At 38.6% G+C, this 20,789-nt stretch overlaps 1 protein-coding gene across 1 annotated transcript; it reads right to left on the bottom strand.

Moving 5' to 3' along the window:
• Window positions 1–432: 432 nt before the first annotated feature.
• NDUFA9 (NADH dehydrogenase (ubiquinone) 1 alpha subcomplex, 9, 39kDa) lies at window positions 433–17,675 on the bottom strand. The gene is given in 11 exon segments (XM_009894206.1): window positions 433–700; window positions 3,190–3,256; window positions 5,260–5,355; window positions 10,018–10,094; window positions 10,249–10,316; window positions 11,040–11,142; window positions 12,302–12,443; window positions 15,355–15,446; window positions 15,638–15,735; window positions 16,557–16,727; window positions 17,654–17,675. Coding segments are annotated over 11 exon segments (1,107 nt in total). The 3' UTR covers window positions 433–529.
• Between the last annotated feature and the right edge of the window lie 3,114 nt (window positions 17,676–20,789).

Here is a 20,789-nt window from a genome sequence, read left to right as displayed (position 1 = left end):
TGACGCTCCTTGACCTTAGAAACAGCTTGTGTCATTTTAATTGGCATTTTCTATAACAGTTCTGCTCTGGACAGAAAACAAAGCTCAGAAAAGTCAAGAACTTAAAAACAGGGTTTTACCTGAGACTTCACGACCTGAACACACGGCAGTACCAGCTCTCCCTGTTGGCAAGGATATGTTCTAGGCCACATAGTCCTGAATTGCAATGTTCTACAAATCACTTGAGCATTCTCTAAAACCCAGTGATACACTTGTTTTGAGAGCCGAGGGAGAAACTGACTAGTGTTAAGACACCTTCAAAATAATTTAATGCTCGTGAGCTAAACAACAATATGTAAATTTGTCTTCATGGCCTTTTAAAGAGGAAAAATTGCATTCCAATGAGAGTCTTTCATAATTAAAAAGACAACACTGGTGAAATATAGTTTACATGATTAATATACTTTACTCAGTATGTACACAGTTTTCCAAACAAATTGGGTCATACAAAGGCAGTTTAAGAAGTGTTAAGTAACCACCTTATCAACTGTTACATGGGATATGTCTTGGCTGGTTTTGCTTCCTCCAGCTCAGCTTCCAACCAGCGGTATCTGCGGTGACGGCGCAGAACTTCAATTGCTTTTTGTTCTAGTGATGTTGGTTGAATACCCAGGTCTTCCAAACCAGGAAGATCAGGAAACGTCATGTCTGTTGTGTGAAACTTTAAAAAGAAGGAAAAAAAAAAAAAAAAAAGAGGGAATTCACTTGATAGAATGAACCGCATTACACCCAATGCACTTATTCACATACTAAAAAAATTATTGTGTACTTATACCTGAGGTCACCTTTTTTTCTTTTACCGAAACAAACTAGCACAAATTCCTAGTACTAGAAACATTTTAATAAATCTCAAAACAATTTTTGACAAATAGCAGCTCTTTGGAGATTCTACTGCAAGTCAAGGCTGCTGATGTAAGAATGTTTCCCCCAATACAATGCAGTGCTGCATCTTGTACTTGATCTGAAGAACTATTCAAACACAAATGTGGACTCAGCCAGCTACATGTCAATCCCAGTTCCTTGATCATAATTTGGTCTCAGTGTTTGTATTTGGGAGGAGGAAAAGATTCAGTGTGGCCTACAGAACTATGGCATAATAATACAAGGTATTGAGTAACCAGTGTACTTCAACAGGAGACACAGATGTCCTGCATCTGGCAAAGTCTTTCAGGCTTCAGATTTAGAGTCAGGAATAAATAGCAGTGAGGCATGCAAAAAGTGTCTTCGTTTTCTCTTCATCAGGTATACGTTACTACATTGCAACCACAAAATTAGGCCAAACTTGTAAGTGCATATTTGCACTACAATTACATACATTCTGCTCTGTCAAGAAAAATGTATGTTGAATTATCACCTTTGGTAGGTTGTTTTTCTCTGTTCATGATTTACAACAGGGTCCTGTACAGGACAAATATTTAAATCTGTTACCATATTTGCAGCACGTATGACATAAATCTTAGAAAATGGGCATTTCTCTTATGCTATTATTCCTTGAAAGGTCTTTAAGTCAACCACATGTAATTTTATGTAGATTACTTCAGAATGAAAAGCGGGGAACAGAGGAACAATCAGACACAGAAGTGTCATGGAGAAATTTCCTCTTACGCTACCCACGCTACAGCTGAATTGCAGTAGTTTTAGTGATTTGGTGCAGGCTGATTTTATGAAATGTAACTCTATAAACTACAAAGGCAGCTAGAAGTAAGGTTTTCAAGAGATGTTACATCTACATCCTGGGTCAATACAGCCAACAGAACTACAACGCCAGCTCTCTCTAGTATGGGGAAATGGGGGAATCTGCACTAGAATGTAAATAAGCTTAACTCCTTTATTACACATACTGTCCAGTTTTTCACAATTATTTCCAAACAGAATAGGAAACTGGTTTATTTCACAGATGGAGAAATGTAAACATAGAAATCATTTGCTTACAGCTATTCAGTAAGCAGCTCTAAGTATAGGACCCAGTTCTCTCAGATCCACGGTAGTACCTTGTCACAAATTAATTTGGGGACAATCAGGTGAAAATAGGCTATTGATACTGCATCATAAACAAGGCAATAAAACAACTCTGCAAAATTTTTGGGAGAGTGCCTGCAACCTTCAGAGAGCAGCAAGCTTAGAGTCTGTCAAAATGCATGACCCTATCTTTGCTAACCTACACATATACCAACACTTTTGACATTAATACTTCCTAAATCACCAGTTTTTCCCTCCTATGCAGTCAGTTTTTTGCCAGTTATTTCTCCACTCCCATTTAAACACTCTGAGAAGTTACAAATAAACATGAAGTTGTAACATGTTCACAAGAAATGCATTCTAACGCTAAGAAAGAATTTGGGCTGTATCCAGCGCTGTCACCTCAACTTGAGTTGTTAAATTTGCCATTAGATGGTATAAGTGATTTTAATGCATCTAGAGGTACATAAACTCACTAGTTACCTAGAAGTGGGGAGCGCTCCCCTGCATTAGTTAGCTGCACATTGTGCATCCAATTTTGGCTTTGCTATTTTCAATAGCATGTGTTTTGGGGAAAGGGTTGGAGGCACAGCCAAGCATGCAGCCTTCACCACTTAACACTTAAGAAGCTTGGACCCTTTCCCTCCCCCCTCATGTTACGTCTTGCAATATAACTGTGTCATCAATTGTTTCAACTGCTTTCTTAAACGTATTTAAAGAACTATGTTAACTATTCTTACTCCACCAATGCTAGCGGGAAGACTACAACATTATGATGCCTTTAAAAAAAAAAAAATTCTGTTAGTCCCTCTCTCTTACTAAGTCTTTGTAAGACTACACCAGAGGAATCTCCAGACCCCTTTGACAGTGTATCCCCTTGGCACTGTAACAGGTCTGGACAAATAAGTTAAGAGCGAGACTGCAGAACAGTAGCTGCAGCAATTGTGTGGCAGGAACCACAACCATTTTTGAGGAAGGTTATATATAGACACCTTTAAAGAATTAGATTTTTGTAGTATCCAAACAGTCTGAAAGCAAGTCTTCATCAATCAAATTCTAGCCATTGACCTGACTGAAATACTACAGCACATGATGTACAAATATTTCAGCACTCCTTGAATGCAAAACTACAAGTGCAAGTTACAAATACACAATGAGATGTTTTCCAAGAATTTGGATTCTTACACTTACCCGGTCCACTTTGTCTCGTGTTAACCATGGTTCAAATGGACTGATCTCAAAGAATCTTGCAACTAAACTGTAATCAGAAAGAGTATTGCAAAGGTATAGTCATTATCCAGATGCACAGAAAAAAACCCAAGAACTGGTAAAAATATTTCACACTTAATAGACAGGGAGCAAGAGCTTCTTCTATAGCTGTTCTTGCAAGCATGCATTCATTAAAGCACTGAACGTGCCAGCCAGCAAGTTCTTAGATGTGTTTCTGGTAACTTTAACTGCACGCTACTGAACTATTTGATCTCCTATTCTTTCACTTTGGAAGGGAATGGAGGAGCAGATACCTAGAAGTAAAAATGAGCGTTAGTGTGTTGGAAAATAAAACCTCCACATCCAATTCACCACACACCAGAGGGTTCAGTCTTGCCCCTGCCTTCCCTTCAAACTCTGTTCCCTAGTAGTGCAGGCAGTAATCCAATTAGTCACAAAGTTTGATTCAGTGCCTCCATGAGAAAACATGCTTGCTGACAACTAAATGACTTAGCAGCCGTACAAACAAGATGATGGAATCTGGAGCAATCTGCATCTATAAAAAGGTTGAGGATTAGTATATTTGCAGCTTCCAAAAATCAAGTTTCCCTTGAAAGAAAGAAAATCTGGCAGAGAAAATAACAGAATCACAGAATAACACTACAGTTCTTGCTTAGTGTCTCAGGACCAGTAGTAGTCAAGGTAGAATCTCTTACTGAAGTGCTCATCTGATAGACTAGGTTGTTACTAAGTTACTGCACATAAACAGACCTAGGCTTATCGCCTTTCACACATCCTCTCTACTCAAAAATATGAAATAGCACTTAGTTTAGCCAATAAAGAAAAAAGCATAACATGGACTGCAGCAACTGTAAATAAAATTAATAAGCACCCACAGTTACTTTTTAACAAGCTGCTCTGTGTCAGCTGAGCTGTGTTTACCTGATGCCTTTACAGCCAATTCAGAAACAGCCACAACAGTTTAAGATGTTGTTCCAGTATTATTCATTATCAGTTACATGAATCCAATGTCGAGTTCTATTAGCAATTAGTAGGAGGGTTCAAACACAGGTGACTCTTTTAGCTTATTAGTTTGCATTGTACTAAAATTGAGGAGGACCAGCACCCCAAACATCAACATCTCTCAATCATGCTGAGGCCTCTGAAATGGCATTTGCTGTTTGAGGTAGCTCTTCAAAAGGATGTGCCTTAAGGACCAGGACCAGATTTATACTGTACTTTTTCATGCACTATTACTCAGTAGCTGCAATTCAGCAAATCAGCTACTATCCTCAGTGCCCCCTGAGGCCAAAACATACGGCTGCAGAAGTTCAGTGCAGGCAAACACAACCTTTGCAGTCCATCCACTGTTGTCAACTGAAGTGATGCTACACCTTTCTCTTACTACCTCCCTATTTATGACTATCTTCTAAAAGATGTTACTGCCCTCATAACACAGACAAAGAAATGCGGGCTCAAAACCGCACTGCTCAAATTCCCAGGCCAACATCTCAATACAAATTTATCTCCAACACTGGCTCAAATCAATACAAAGGACTGAACTAGAAAGTCGATCAATACCCATACCCACCCTTATCCCAACTCTGCTTCCAAGGTGGCAGTGCTCACCAGACTGGAAGGACAGTTGACAGTAGCAGTACCTTAAGCTGCTGAAGAAAAATCTGTCAGGGCCTACAGTCTGCAACAGACACATGTTTTCCTGTGGTACTATTAAAAGTTTATTTAGTTTGCTACTGATTGTCTCTACTTCGGACCTTTTGCTACTTCCTGACTCCATCCAATGACTTTGGAATAGATAGCTATGTTAAGTTTATTACAAGTACACCTTTCATACACTAGCTTATCAAATGCAAGCCTGTACCTGAGCAAAAGACTCAAGCTAGCTAATAAGTACCTAGGGAAAGCCAGTTTCTACCATCCTACCGCATTAAACAACAATTGACAATATTAAATGACCAATGCAACAGTTATTTATACTTCTGTGCTGCCTGGTGAATCCCAAGTTCTTCATGAAGGAAGGATCCCACTTACTGGTAGAGAGGACGAGGAAGCGGATAGGGAAGAAAGGTTCTAAAGCAAACCGCATAGATGTATTCTACCATGTCATAAAGTAGGTATCGATTAGGTCTGAAAGAAAAAGCAAACATTACAGGTAAGTTAGGTATACTTAAATATTTGCAGCAAGAGACAAAAACTTTAAAGCCCTCCACCCCCCAAGCCTACCAAGGACCTGTTTTCTTTCATCTAAATGATTTGCCAGATTTGTCATTTTCCTCATGAGAGGGGAACAAATTTTGGCTCTCCAGATTCAGTACTGTTTGAAATGGAGAAGGATTAAGTTAGAAAAACATATCATCTGACACCAGCCATGGTTAACAGTATAAGTCACAAATTGCCAAACTGTTTCATCACCATGTTGGGTGCTGGTGCCCAGGCGCTGGCAGGTGGTGCCGCAGGGGTGGCCTCTGTGGAGAGGTCAGGGCTGCCCTGTGCCGGGCACAGCCAGCTCCAACAGACCCACCACAGGGTGTAGCTGAGCCCCTCAGACAAGATGGTGGCACCTCTGGGAAAACATATTTAAGGAAGAGCAAAAACGCCACACAGGCAGAGAGGAATGAGGAAAAAAAGTGTGAGAAACAGCCCTGCAGACACCAAGGTGAGAGGAGGATGAGGTGCTCCAGGTTGCAGAGCAGAGGTTGCCCTGTAGCCCCTGGAGAGCCCACGCTGGAGCAGGTTTATCCTAAAGGACTGTAGCCCATGGAAAGGCCCACGTTGGAGCAGAGGAACAGTGTAAAGAGGAAGGAGAGGCAGAGAGGAGCTGTTACAGACCAACCCCGTAACCTGTCATTTCCCATTCCTCTGCGCCACTCAGGGAGAGGGGGTAGAGGAGTTGGGAGTATAGGACTGAATTTGAGTCTGGGAAAAGGGTGGAGGGGAAAAGGTGTTGTTGTATTATTTTTGTCTTTATTTCACACTATTCAAATCCTTTTTAATTGACAGTAAATTAAATTCATTTTTCCCAAGTCAAATCTGGCCCATGACAGTAACTGGTAAGCAATCTCCCTGTCTTTATCTCAACCTGTAAGCTTTTCATACTATTTTCTCCTGCAGTCCTGTTGAGGAGGGGGAGTGAGCAGCTGGGTAGGCACCTGGCTGCTGGCCAAGGCTAACCCACCACAATCATACTGAATAAAGTGTATTCTGTGTACTTTTAAAGCACACCTTTAATGTGCTTCTTCCATGCACTAACTATTGACTCAAATTCTGAATACAAGATTTTCAGTGCTGGGACAGGATTGAATTTGTACAAGCCCACTTGGCAGTTTGTAGTAGAAGGAAGCCAGAAAGCACATGGTAAAATTAAGAAAGGTTTGTTAACAAGACATCCCATCTCTGGTAGCAAATGGCTGCAAGGAAATTGACTCACTTGCCTTTGGTCAACTAAGAACATACTGTTCTCCTCAAAAGCAAGAGGAAGAAACTAAGATAAATTCCCCCAAAAGAATGCATTCCCCTTTCAAGAGGGAGGGAAGGAAGCAGTCAGTCTTCTGCACACCTGCAATAGTTTAAGAGAAACCTATACCATTGGGAGTTCCCATTCCTTTCTTGTTCAGTCTTTGCCTTGGCATTTTAATACTCTACTGTTATAGACAGCTCAGACTGAAACAGGTATCTCCCTTGGCTTTTGAGGCAACTTGCTGGTATTCCAAATCATTCTGAAAATTTTCATGACAACACACAAAAGCACACTGCTGAGCACTGGTGTGTCACTTGGTGTTTCAGCCTTCAAAACTACATCCTGCTGACTGTGATCAAAGCAGCAAAAAACACACCAGAAGTGTGTGTCTCCCAATTATTTGCTATACTTTTCAGCTAAGGCAGTGACCTCATTGACACAACAATGATCTTGAGACTGATTACTTCCCAGATAGGGGCCCCCTAAAAATAAGACTAAAGGTTTTTTTCCATGTTCAATCTCCCTTTTGTTTTTTAAATAGGAGACACTGAATTACTGTTGGAATCTAAACCTCCACAGAAATGAAACCATGCTAGAGTAAGACTCAGTAAGTATGCAAAACTTCACGCAGTCCAAAAATCCAGGACTATGATATAAAGAACACTAATTTCAGTTTGATAAACCCAAGATCACAAAGATATCAAGGTCTGAGGTTGCATGCATGAAAACTGAGCCTTCAATTGACATGTTCTTCAGGAAGAATAGCAATGCTAATAACCAAAACCAAAATTTGTTGATAGATGCTGGAAAAAAAGACAGAACCCCAAATTACTAATACTTTAGTCTGTAGAAGCAAATTACAGCAAATCATTCTATTGGATATACTTAAAGGTAGGTCAGCATATTTGGGAGAATTCAAAAGACTTCAACACTCGAAACTCCTTATCAACTTCATCCAGCTGGCTGGATTATAGAACCTGAGAGAGATCTGCATTTATGAAATTACACTGAAGTATCTTGGTTTTGATGGTAGTCTTAAGTTTTCTTCTATCAATAGAACTTACAAAAGAAACACAGCAAAAAGTGGTAATGTCAAATTTACTTCCTCAGCTGAGAAAAAAAAAAAGCAACCAAACTTCAGTTTCATTAGTTATTAGCAGATATTTTTACCAATTTTTTTGCCCTTACACTTTAACATCCTCATGGCTATCCAAAGGCAGTATAAGCCAATTTCACTTTTATCCTGATATGTAAGAAACATTTAAGTATAGCCAAACTTAAAAATGTGAAAATAAGATAAATATTGTTTGCTCCTTTACAAATTACCAAATATTAAAAATACAACTTCAGCAAGAATAGAATCACATTGAAGTATCATTACATTAACCACAATACTAGCAGACAGCAAGCTCTAAAGAGCATCTGCATTCAAGACAGAAGATTTAACAAGTGGATGAAACAAAACCAATGGCATTGGGGTAAGAGGAGAACAGGTAAAAAAGCATACCAAATCTTCAGTCATTCAGAAATAGCAATGACACCACTAGCTGTCACAGTTAAAACTCTATTCCACCATATAGCAGGAAGGAAGGAAAAAAAAATAACCAACCAAACAAAACCAGACAGAGAACGCTTGTTTGAAAAATTACTATTTTAAACTCAAACTGGGAACTCTGTTTAAAAAAGAAAAAAAAAAAAAGAAAAAAAAGCATCTCATACAGGTTTAGTCAAGGGTTATGCCGCAGAGTTCCTTTGATTTTCCAACACTGATTTTGATCTTCAGTTTAGACCATCATTTATTCAAAGCCTTTTCAGTCACTTCAGTCACTGCAAGGAATACAGCCTGAAACTGTATTCCTTGCAGTAAGAGCCTGGCATCAATGCTTGAATTCCTACCTCTGAAACCTGGGCACTGAACTCCTGGCGTTCCGTAAATTAAAAAAAAATGAGACTTTGCAATTGTAAGAATACATACAAAATTTAGCCATTTGCCCTTCCATTTGGCTGCAAATAGCATCCCATTTAGTGTGCAAATCTCAATTTCTCCTGCAGTTGGAGCAGTTGCTTCTGCTCAGAGCGCGATGAACCTAAAAACAGGCACTTCCTCCTTTTGTGGCAGGCAGCTTTGGATACTTATTGACCCATTTTCACGTTTGCCCCCTTGAGATAAAATAAGTCGCTCAAAGCATTAATCTTGTCACATTTTGTGTTTTTGCAACAGTTGTGTGCATCTGACATCTATATATCTATTATCTTTGATTAAAAAAGTTGGTTTGAATGGCTGTCTAGCATTTGTTTCCACTTGCTCTTTAGTGTGACACTTCATATCATCACAGTGATCTGAAAGCAACTTCAATTTACTTACAGTAGCCTTACTGTTGCCTCAGTAGTCCTTTCAGACCATTGTTAGCTTCTTTCTCTTATTTTGCTAGTTTTTGAGCACAAGTTCCTTAGCATGATCCAAAAAGAAGTCAAAGACCTGCTTGCTGACTTTTCCAGAACACCAGCATATAGCACACCTAGCCCAGCTGCCAGAGCAACATCTTCAACAACTCAGTTACAATACTGAAGAAAGTGACATCACACAAGTAAAATAAGAACCAGCAACGATCTCTGCACTACGAGAATAAAGAGCTGTCACTGCAATGGCGTCACAAAATGAACATGGAAAAAACAACAGTCTCAGACAAAACTTTTGCAAAATCCTGATCTTATGCACATTTTCAGTGTATAATGGGGGAAAACAGAGATATGCATGCAATAGAAAAAAAGAGCTGTTCAGCATCATTTGTATTTTTGTATCTTGACTAATTAGCAACTGTTTTCTTTATCAGTGAATCTAATGTTCCTTTTACCACATATACTGGATGAACACTAGTTCTAGTGCTGTTACAGCATCAAAACATGGACCCATTACCTTGGCATTTGCCATGTTTTTTATTCTTAACGCTAATGACCTATTCTGACTTGGAGCTTTTGTATACAAAATATTTCAAGAGATCCACTGTCTCTATCCATTCTAATACCAGGTGGTTTCCAAGCAGCTTTAGTAGAATTTTCTCCCAATCTATGTTGTCTAGCGGGTTTCCCAAGACTGCCTATTTCTTTGTGCGCACATACATAACATTAAATGCTATGGGGCCCAAACTAGGATTTTCACAGTACTCACAATAACAGCTTGCTTGAGTCATTTTTCCTCCCAAAAAGGAGGTGGAATTTATTGCAGCTCAAACTGTGTGCATGGATGGAGAAATTAAATGTACTGTGCAGCATGCCAAAAAATGACACCAAAAGAAGTACTTCAGTTAATTAGAATCAGAAAAGTAACCTACCCAGCCAAGGCGTATGTTTTTCCTTTAGCATCAGGATCCTTAATTGCATTAATAATTGCCTTTGCTACATCAACCACCTGTGAGAAATAAATTCAGTCAATTACCAATGGGAAACAGGAATGCACGCACACACTCCCCTTTCAGAAGTGATTTACAGGGGGGGAAGTTAAAAAAAAAAACAATACACACACACAGAGGATGTGGGATTGTCTTGTTTCATTGAAAACTTACATATACTGGTTGCTTCACTGTTTTTTTGCCCAGAGAAATAAGAGGCACACCACCAAACCACCGCATGTCTAATAGAAAGACACATATGACACTTGAGAATAAAATCTGTGAATCCGTTCAGTAAGCACCTAACCAATACATTCTGCACCACACTGAGTGTGAATCTCTTCTGAAAACTGACTTAACTTTAAAAAACAGCAAACAAACAACAGAATTGGGAAGAATTACCATCCAATTTCAGTAGCGCTGTTTTCAATGCATGTTTAGTTTTCTTATGAACAATCCTGGGAAGGCTGTATTTACTACTGTTTACCTATAGTGGTTCAGAGGTATCTCAACTTTGCAAAACAGAAACAGATTCCACTCTACCCTGTCCAGCAATTTTGTTTGTGACATATCAGTCATTGCTTCTGAGCCCAGAACAACTCAGGCCGATTTTTACATTCCAGCATTACCAACTTGAAAAAATACTTTCAGGGTTAAAACGACCAGACCTTAGCTCAGAACGATCTAAATAAAAAGCAAAGAAACAAAAAACCAAAACCAACAGTAGTATACCACCCCCCTGGGGGTGGGGGAATCAAACACCAAAGTCTAACCAGATTCAGAAAGAATTCAGTCACAAGATGAAAATTTATTATGTTTCCATTATACACATGCAGTTAAGAAAATACAGCACATTTCTGATAAAAACATACCTCTCTGCTTTTCAAAATCAAGTCACATTTTCCCTCTGTTCTCTACACAGGTATATAAATCATACATGGTTTTACTATTTCAAGAGTACATACTTGCGTAATGATTGAGAAATCGGTCTTCTCTCCCAAACATCTCAGAGGGCTTCAAAATTATAGCATCTGGAAATTCTTCCCTCACTGCTTTCTCTCCAACAGCCTATCATTCAATTAAAATGAACACACCCATTAGATCCATTCCGAACAGACCAGAAGAGAATGCCTTTTTCAGAACTTAATGCATCCTGACTACAGCACTTAAAGAAATGACACCATCAGTAGCACAAAAATTATTTATATTTGAGCCATTTGATCTTTGACATGCTATACTAAGATAAAGGTCTCACAGCAAGTCCCAAAAGTCCCATAAACATGTAGATGATTTCTTCTATTTGAGGTTCAATACAGTCTCACTAGTAATGTGACATAAATTTAAAGCGACAAAGTTCAAAAAGGAAGAAGCCTAACCTAAGTACTTCTCTTGCTTATGTCAGACCAGAGCTTGGAAGAAAACAGAAGGTTTACGTAACTCCTACTACACTATCAGAATACTCCAAGAACTACTGAAGTACAGCTAGAAATTTCAGTGACAGCTATCTACTTTCCACATGGAACTGGCCAATACAGTAAGGCCTAACTATCCTATAGAGTTGTTACACATTGAGACCTACAAAATTTTAACCCTGGTTTTAAAAAAATTTATAGTAAAAGACAAGGCAGAGTACAGCGAGGTCGAACAAAACAAAAATAGCTGAAACTGGGACAACAGCTACATTCAAAAGAGAAAATCAGTAATAGAAAATTATACCTCTTAATATGGAAAAAAATAATAGGATATCAAAACCAGGTATTTTTTTTGTACAAAAGCAGGTAACAATCCCACTCCAAGAGTCTGTAACCATGATATTCATCTGTCTTTGCAGTGTTCATTTTGGCATCAACTACTTACTTTGCTAGGTCATTCCAGCCTTAGATGTTAGGCCTGATATTGGATCCCAAACCATCAAACTAGTTTCTCTTCCTTAATGACAGTAATTTTAGATGCAAAGATATTCAAGGATAGAAGAAAGAAAGAATTTTCAGGCATACAGGATCTATTTCCCTTCAAAGTACATGAAGTACTAAGGAAGATTTCTAGCTCCAGTAAGCACAGTAACTCAAAAATGCCTCAGCTGCAGAAAACATTCCATAGTAAATTCATATGCTGATTTCCTTCAAACAGACCCAGTTCGGGGGCGGGGGGCGGGAACACACAAAACCAGCAAAATAATAAAAAAGTAGGCGCTCAGAAAACATATTCAAAAGGATTGCAGACTTACTTTAGTCCTGAGGTATTTGGAAGGGCTCTTCATGCTAGCATTCAGGTGAGAGATATGAATGAGTGTTTCCACACCAGCTTCCCTAGTTATATGCGCAATACTTTTAGGAATATTTACAAATTCATCTTCAAATTTGAAGTTTCTAAAACAACGCAAAGAACAAATTTTAATCTAATAGCAATCAACAGTGGTTTCCTACCAACCAGTAGCAATCATTACATATTACTTGAATATATTTCAAAAACTTATCTTCATGCTTTGCTAGAAGGTTTCCCTTTATGAGGGACTCTTCATACAATAAAAATGTCAGGCAAGTGAAATGCAACAGTAAGCTTCAATTACAGCAATGGCACTGTCTGCTTTTTCACCTGTTAAGATTAAATCAGTATGAAAAATCCTCTTGCCCCCTTGTCTGTGACAAACAGGAAACTCTTCCCAAGTGAAAACAGATTATCTTTTTAAGAGAAGTGCTGCATCCTGAAATCTGAGCAAAGCGGTCTTTTTACAACACCTGTTCAAAATCTGACTCAATTGCACTCAATTACACTACAAAGGAGCTCAAAAATTCTGAGCAGCGTAAGTTACAGCAGATGTGAGGCATTGGGAAAGTGTACAAAAACAGACCAAAGAACTCACAGGTGCTTATGCAAATGGAACACTGACAGAACAGTTAGAACCACTTCATAGCAGCTGTAATGGACTTCAAGCAGACGCATGCAGACGGAACACCTCACTTTATGGCATTCAAGGGGCCTAAATTAGGGGGCTCAACTGTAATCTAGTTTGGCATCTGACCAAGAATAATACAGAAGCTCGGTCTCCAAGCAGACCTGACATTATAGGATCACAACAATCCCAAAATTCTTTCCAAATATCCCAAGACTTCAAGAAAGAGAACTGGCTTCTCATGTCTTTATACTGTCCTTGTAAGCACTCTGCTCCATCTTTTTTGTTTGCTTTGGGTAACAAACATCTTGTCCAAATGCCTCTCTCTTTGTCCTTATCTACTCCCACAGCTCTTCAGATCCCACTGGAGTCTAAAGAAAGCCTTAAAAATAAAAAGTTATTTTTGACCCTTCAATAACTAATCTGATCCTGGGAACCATCACTCCTGTTCTACTCACAAAAATAGATTTTAGAAACACACAAGAACGAACAACATCCCGCCTGTAACTATGGAGTTTTCAAACAACATAGTATACACAGATGAGACTGTACACTAATACTAGGCAAAGACGAAAGGATTTAATGGCAGGCTTTACTTTTTCTTTTTTTTTTTTTAAAAAACTGACTTCTACTTCTAATCTTACTCTTTTTTTTTTCCCCCCCTCTTTAAGGTTTTCATAGACTTTAGGATGATTACAATGGTTAGTCCGACCTCATGTTTAACAGACCACAGAATTTTATCTCAGGGATCCAGCACCACCATGGCTATCAACATGGTAGATAAAATAAATAAGAACATTTGTGAAATACAGAGGTTTTAGAACATATGAAAGTCCCTAACACATACCAAGAATCCTCTGCTTTTGAATCTGTTGAAACCGACTAGAGTGACAAGGTTTGGGGCTTTTTAACTAGAATGAAGCTTTTTGTTGTTGTACTTCTTTTCAATAACAAAGAAACCCCCCCTTACATAAATCATATTTTTTACAGAAGTCCAGAAATTTTCAAGAGGGAAGTACACATGAAATACCTATCTGAAACATAAAAAGATATTATATTGTCCTTGGTCCAACTGTACAGACTTTTTCTTCCCTCGCTCCCACATTATGAAGAAATTTCTTCGGTTCTAACAGCAATAGGCGTTAGAACTCTTATGTTCATAATTTAGCAGCAGCACAAACCTATCCTGAGACATTGGTTTGTACATTTTTACTTATATCCCGAAGTCTGAAGAAGACATAAAAAGAAATCGAAAACCTTATCGGATACACAAGTTAATTGAGGTTGGGTGGGCTCTTCCCCAGCTAAACTATGTTATAGACTCCAACAGCGGGACAAAGAGCTAAATGACTATCAGAAAAAGAAAGTACCTCTACAAATTTGAATGCGGAATCAAAATGTCTTCCAGAAGTTATGTATGATATTTGACTAGACAAGAAACAGCTGAAATAGGTGCTTGCCAACAGAAATACTGTTTTAGGAAAAATAATTGTACAATTTGAGAATAGAACACCAAATGGCTGCTCACAAAAAAAAGAACAACAAAGGCATTAGGCTTGTAAATACAGATGAAACTGATATCTACATTTGTTTCTGTCTACTATGATAGCAAAATTATGTACCGTATAAAGGCAAATCACACAACTAATGAGTCTTTGTCTGGCAGTTCTGCACAAGGCTTTAAATAAAGTGGACAGAATTGCATGCATACACACACACAAAAAAAAATGAGGCTATTACAGGTATTTTTTAACCTAAAATAAGTAGGGAATTTTTTAAGTGGATTTTAAAAAGGGACTATTTTTAAAAATTATTACAAAAAAATGCTTATGCAACTATTAATGTCTGTGCCAAAATTCTATCAATGAATGGTGTTATTAATCATAATCTTAGGGATTCTCCATTAGCTACTCCTGTTTATTAACATTTACCAGAGAATAGGAAAAGCTTAATCACAGCTTATTCTAGTAGGCTACAATTCATCACTACACCGAAGTGACAGGATAAAAGCCCACTTCTGTAACAATGTAAATATGAGCTCACAGAAACTTGTGAGCCTCTGGCAGCTATAGGAAGGCACTCACCAAAAATCTGTAAGGTGCATGAAAGCAATACACAGAACTCTGACAGAAAAAAAGCTGTACGCTAGAAAATTATAGAAAAAATGCACTTTTCAAAAGCACATCATAACCAGGATTCTAGCTAACTATTTAAAGAAACTGAAGTGCTTTTATATGCAAAATTTCAGTTTCGCTTTTTTGTAGAAGCCAAGAATAATGTCAATGTAACTACATACTGTACGTACGCTGTAAAATGTGGACACAATATCCAATACCTGGTACAAATCTATCTATATAGGAAAGAAAGAAAAAAAAAAGGAAAATTACTTTGTTTCCCATTCCTTTCCAACAAGATTAATGACCACATTGCTGTGTTCCACGGCTCTTCGGATAGAGTCTTTGTCCTTACAGTCCCACTCCTGTAACCAGAGCATCAAATGGGAAAAAGATGAGATAATGTGTAAATACGCATAATCAAAGAAAGATCTTTCACACCATTTCCATTTAGAGGCTAAACAATAGCTGGAGTTCTGACTTTGAGAATGATTAACAGACTTCCTTGTAAAGCAATGGTATTGTATTTGATCTAAAGCCAAAGCAAAAGACTTACTAAGAAGAGAAGTTGCCCCAGGTCACCCATCGGTCGCAGATACATGAGGTCATACTGATCACAGCGATAGGGTATGATTACTTGAGATCCAATACGACCTAAGCATTCAAAAAAAGAAGTTTCATTTACCTCAAGCTACTACGTATCTTTAAGTAGGTGAACTTCCGAATATACAAAACTTCTTTTTTCCCCTGGCAGTAAAGCACAACAAATACACAAAGATATCTTGAATAGTTATCTGCAAAGCTAAAAGTAGCACAGAAGTAAGTTTTTGAACCTATATCACTGGAATTCTTAAGCAGGGACATACTTGAATATTTGAGCTTGTAAGACAAAACGCAGAAGTCTGTAAGACAAACAATATAAACTTGTTAACAAACAACAACAAGAAAATCAGTGTGTGCTATAAAATAGCATAATACCTAAAAATGTGTCACATCTAAGGATATTTGCATTTTTTTAAATTATGTGGAGAGAAGGAAAAAAAAAAAAAGAAAAGCAAGACTGATTTTCTAAAACTCAAATTCAAAAGGGCAATTTTAAAAAATTCCAACCAGATTCCTGCAAACATTTTAGTAAAATGTCCTAATAAGGCCAAAACCAGAAGAATCAAATATGTGCTGTATTTCCACTCTGCATTTTACAGAGAGGAAAAAGAATACTTGAAGGAGAATGACTTATTTTAATTACTTTAACCATGTTCTAAAGCTTCTAAATTTCCTAGATTAAAGTAGCTTTTACTAATTGTCACATCTTGGCACTTTAGCAGACCAAACACTATGATATTATCACACAAAACACTTCTTCACTTTTAAGATGCCAAATGCCAGAGATTTCTAGATTATCCTGCAACCTGAAGAAAAACTAGAGTTTTGTTAAACACTTTTTTTTTTTTATTAGTACTCCTGGGGAACATTACCTAAACGGTTGACAACGTATCGTCCCAGGAAACCTGTAGCCCCAAAGACAGTGGCCACGATGCCACTAACAGAGGATCGTCCACTTCTTCCATGGGGGATCACCGCATGATGAACTTGGCGGTGCCGATGCAACACAGATGGTGCTGCAGCTAACACAGAAATGCCAGGGCCTACAACACAAAACAGGATAGAGCATGTGATATAAGCTAAAATTTATCAGCGTCAAACCACAGTTAATGTTATTTTTCTCATTATGAATCCATTTTCTCTTATCTCCCTCAGCAAAATTTCCCACGTCAAGACTCCTGCCAGGCTATTTCAGAGACATCCGGACAGGTCAGAGGACAGTAGGCTTGAGGGAGCTGTTGATAAAAGCCAAAGACCAAACTAAGACATGAAAGGAGCAGACTAAGGTTATCGGTTCCTAAACAGCAAGTAAAGCTTAACTGGCTAGCATTAGTACTTGATGTATAAGGTGAAGCCCAGAGGTCATGCAAATAAAGAATACTTGCTACAGGCAGGTCCCACCCAAGTACATCCACATCCTGCTCCCGGATCTGGGAACTGCAGGACAAAGATCTCAGAATCACTCCAAGTGCAGATAACCAAACTTTCTACCTCAGTCTAAATATAGCAGACCCAAATGTTGGAGGAGGCAGCAAGCCTCCTATATCATAGCTCTGGAGTGAAGGGTAATGAAGAGATGCAAAGAGCCAGATCCATGATGCACAGAATATTGCCTCAAAGCTGCTCCTTTTCAAAAGCAGCTATGAAAAGTTGAAAGCCACGGAAACATTAGTACAGAGGACATTAGGACATTAGTAAGATATTGACATAAATTGGCAAGGTAGTTCCAACAGGGAGTTTGAAGAGAAGAAACATGTCTTCTCCAACGAAGTTGGCCAAAAGAAATAAAGCGCTTGTAAGAGATTTTTAAAATTAGAAGTGCTTAACATTACTGTGTGTCCACGCTCATAAAAAGAAAGGAACAGAGTGCATTAACACACTACAGACATCTGGTTGTTGACAAGAGCAGCCTGTAAGAGCTGTCATTGGAAAACTAGCTTGAGGATGTAACAGAAATCCAGTAACTGACCTTCCAACTTTTAGTAAGTCATGGCATTTTCTGGAAAAGAATAAGCAAGTTTCATCTTCCCCATATAAAATTAAGTAGCAAGAATCATAATGATAACAAGACCAGTAATTTGATATCAGAATGACGGATGCATTGGGAAACAACAACAGAAAAATATCACTTGTACACTGAAGGAGTACGTTTTATCCCAATATGGTTAGGTATTACCAGCACAGTGGCACTGATGTCGTAGCCATGATGTTAAGGAGATAAAAAGGATGGGGTATGTTTAGACGTAAATTCTATTTTGTTAGATCAGCTGATAGAATTCAAACCAGAAAATCCAGCAAGATCTCAGTGCCTGAAGGAGGTGTTTCTCTACCAAAAGCTTGTCTATCCCTCCTCTCTCCATATGCCAGAAATTGCAATAATAAAAGATACATCTCCAATTTTGTCCTGAGAGGCAGTTTGACAACCACTTAACTAAATAAAGCAATCACACATATATACTTGTACATATCAAACTAATATAGAAACTATAGTCCAATTGGCTGATAGAAACAGGACAAAATAAGATATTACCTATGCCAACTTCCAAGTAGGTATATGGCTTCTTAAAAAGCAACTCTCCTACAAAATAGGTCCAAACTCGGGAACTGGGCATGAACTGGTCCAAGCTCAGAAACTGGGCATGGTATCTGACTTAAAGTGGCAGATATGCAGGGCCTCTCCATTACTGAAGCAGAGACCTTGAAACTAACTATGAGAAAGAAGGAAAATACACCCTATGATAAACACCCATTAAAAACCAACCAACCAAATAAAACACCACCACCACCAAAAAAAAGCCCAAACCCCACACCACTTGTCAAAGATCTGCTGGAGTTCAATAGAAGTACACACTCCTATAGCACCCGATTAATGTCTAAACACCAGACATGAAGTTTTAAAAGTGACACAATATGTTCATATTAAACTTTATAATACCTCAAACTGACATTTTAAATATGCCAACTCATCACTGCCATATTTACCACCTATCTTCACTCTCTGTTTTTTCTATCATCCAGTTAATTTAACATTGCCCTCTAAAATTTTTGTGTATGCTTCTGCAGAATTAGAACGAAGGTGAAGATAGTCATTTCAATCTTAAAACACATTATCATGCTATCCTTACAATGTTATCTGACACAGACTACACAAACATAGAGCCTATACGTTTTTACATCTAAAACTCTTGGAGAGGAAGGTTGGGTTTTTTCTTTATTCTTTTAAATGACAACAACAGAACAAACTTGCAAATGAAATCAAGAGTGTATACTGAATGATCTGTGCAGAATACAGCCTGCAGCTATGTAATGGGTACCCGGAGAGTGGAGATCAACCAAGCTCAGTACAAGTGCAAGGTAAAGGATAACACTGAGGGAGGCAGTTGGATGAACTTGTTACCTTGATTAGCATTCTAATAGAGTTTTGTTATTTAATTTATTTTTTAGGAAAAGCAGATGTATAGAAAAATTGCTGGGCTTTCATAACCAGCAGGATTCCTTCAAGTATGCAAAAAAGCTACATGGTGTGCTGAGATGGTGAAACAGAAAGCTTGATGACCAATACTCCTCAGTACTTTGTTTATGTACACTTCTCTTTCTAAAGATTTGTAAAAAACCCCAAAACTACATAATATCCACATTTACAAAATTAACACTATTTCTGTTACTTTTAGGTAGGAACATTTCGGTCCTTACAATATAAAACCTAAAAGCAACAAGATTTTAGTCCACTGTGAGCACCTGTTGAAAAAAATATTATTAAACAGATCAACCCATGGAAGGACAAGAATGTTAATGTGAAAAAAAATCTACATATCTTTCAACTGCTTTATGGCTTTTTTGCTGTTCATTCTGCAAAAAAAAAATTATTGACAATGCTCTTCAGGATGCTATCGCTGTCACACTAACAAATAACATCCAATTACTGTCTTGTATTCTCCCACCTCTGTGTATACACCTGTTGTTCTCGCCTTATGCTGTAAGCTCTTTACTGGTGTACACCTTTTCTTGTTCCATAACTGTACAAGATCTGTCACAATATATCACCATCTATGGCTAGGTGCCCAATGCCTCCTATATTACAAAAAAAACTTGAGCTTTAAGGATAACTATGAGACTCAAAGTAAGCAGGCTAGAAAGACCCTCACACTGATTCAAAAACAGTAAAGGACCCTCCATATGGCATGGAACTGTCATAATGCAACACAACTCCAGACTACATAATTTAATAGAGCTATACAGCTTTCACAACCTACGTCAATATCTCCCGACTGAGTGGCACTGCTTAAAGCTCTGTGTTTCTGTGTAATACAGACCTGCTCAGAGATTCTTTCCCAGGACAGCAGGATTTTGTCTTCTTCACTAACCAGAACCTATTTGCCATTTGAAATTTACTTTTACAATCCATACCTGAAGCAATTTATGAACACTGATTTGAACTAAACCTCAAACATCCCCAGTAAACCAGAACCATCTTCTTCTTGAAGAGACATACCGCTCCCATTAAAACTATGTGAAATTCCTTTCTCACCTTCAGCAAGCAACAAATCTTGTCATCTCCCACTTTACTCAACAGAGGAGGAGGTGCACCATCCACTTAACTAAAAATTGGTTCTGTTTTGGCAACAAAGGGCCAAATACAAGCTTTAAATATAATTTTTGGTACTTGAGTATGCTTACAGGCCGTGGCCAAAATGTCAAGGTCGCCTATGAGACCGTAAAAGGAATCCAAACTTTTAGCCTTCAGGACAGCACTTCCCTTCCTGAGATTTTGACAGTCACAGTGTGACAACCTCCCGTGCAGCTCTGCCTCAAGCCCCAGCCGATCCCACCCAGTCCTCTGGGCTGCAAACCCCAGTTCCCTACAGAGAAGGCAGGCAGAAAGCCAACCATTTCTGCCGCGAACAGCTGTTTTAACCAGCTGCTTTTCAGACGCTGCCTTGCCGGCTCCCTCACCCAGCTCTACCCCGAGGACGCCGCGCTGAGAGAAGGGAGGCCCGCGGGGAGAGAAGGGAGGCCCGCGGGCAGCCGGCTGGCATAGCACCGTACAGCCTCGGGCAGAAAGCGCAAGGGCAGCCCGGCTCCCCGCGGGGAGGGGAGGAGCGGCG

The sequence above is a fragment of the Charadrius vociferus genome, unplaced genomic scaffold (assembly GCF_000708025.1).
Source record: "Charadrius vociferus isolate BGI_N301 unplaced genomic scaffold, ASM70802v2 scaffold160, whole genome shotgun sequence".
NCBI classification, from domain to species: domain Eukaryota; kingdom Metazoa; phylum Chordata; class Aves; order Charadriiformes; family Charadriidae; genus Charadrius; species Charadrius vociferus.
The sequence above is the reverse complement of the archived record's forward strand: the minus strand, read 5'-3'. Positions and strand labels throughout refer to the sequence as shown.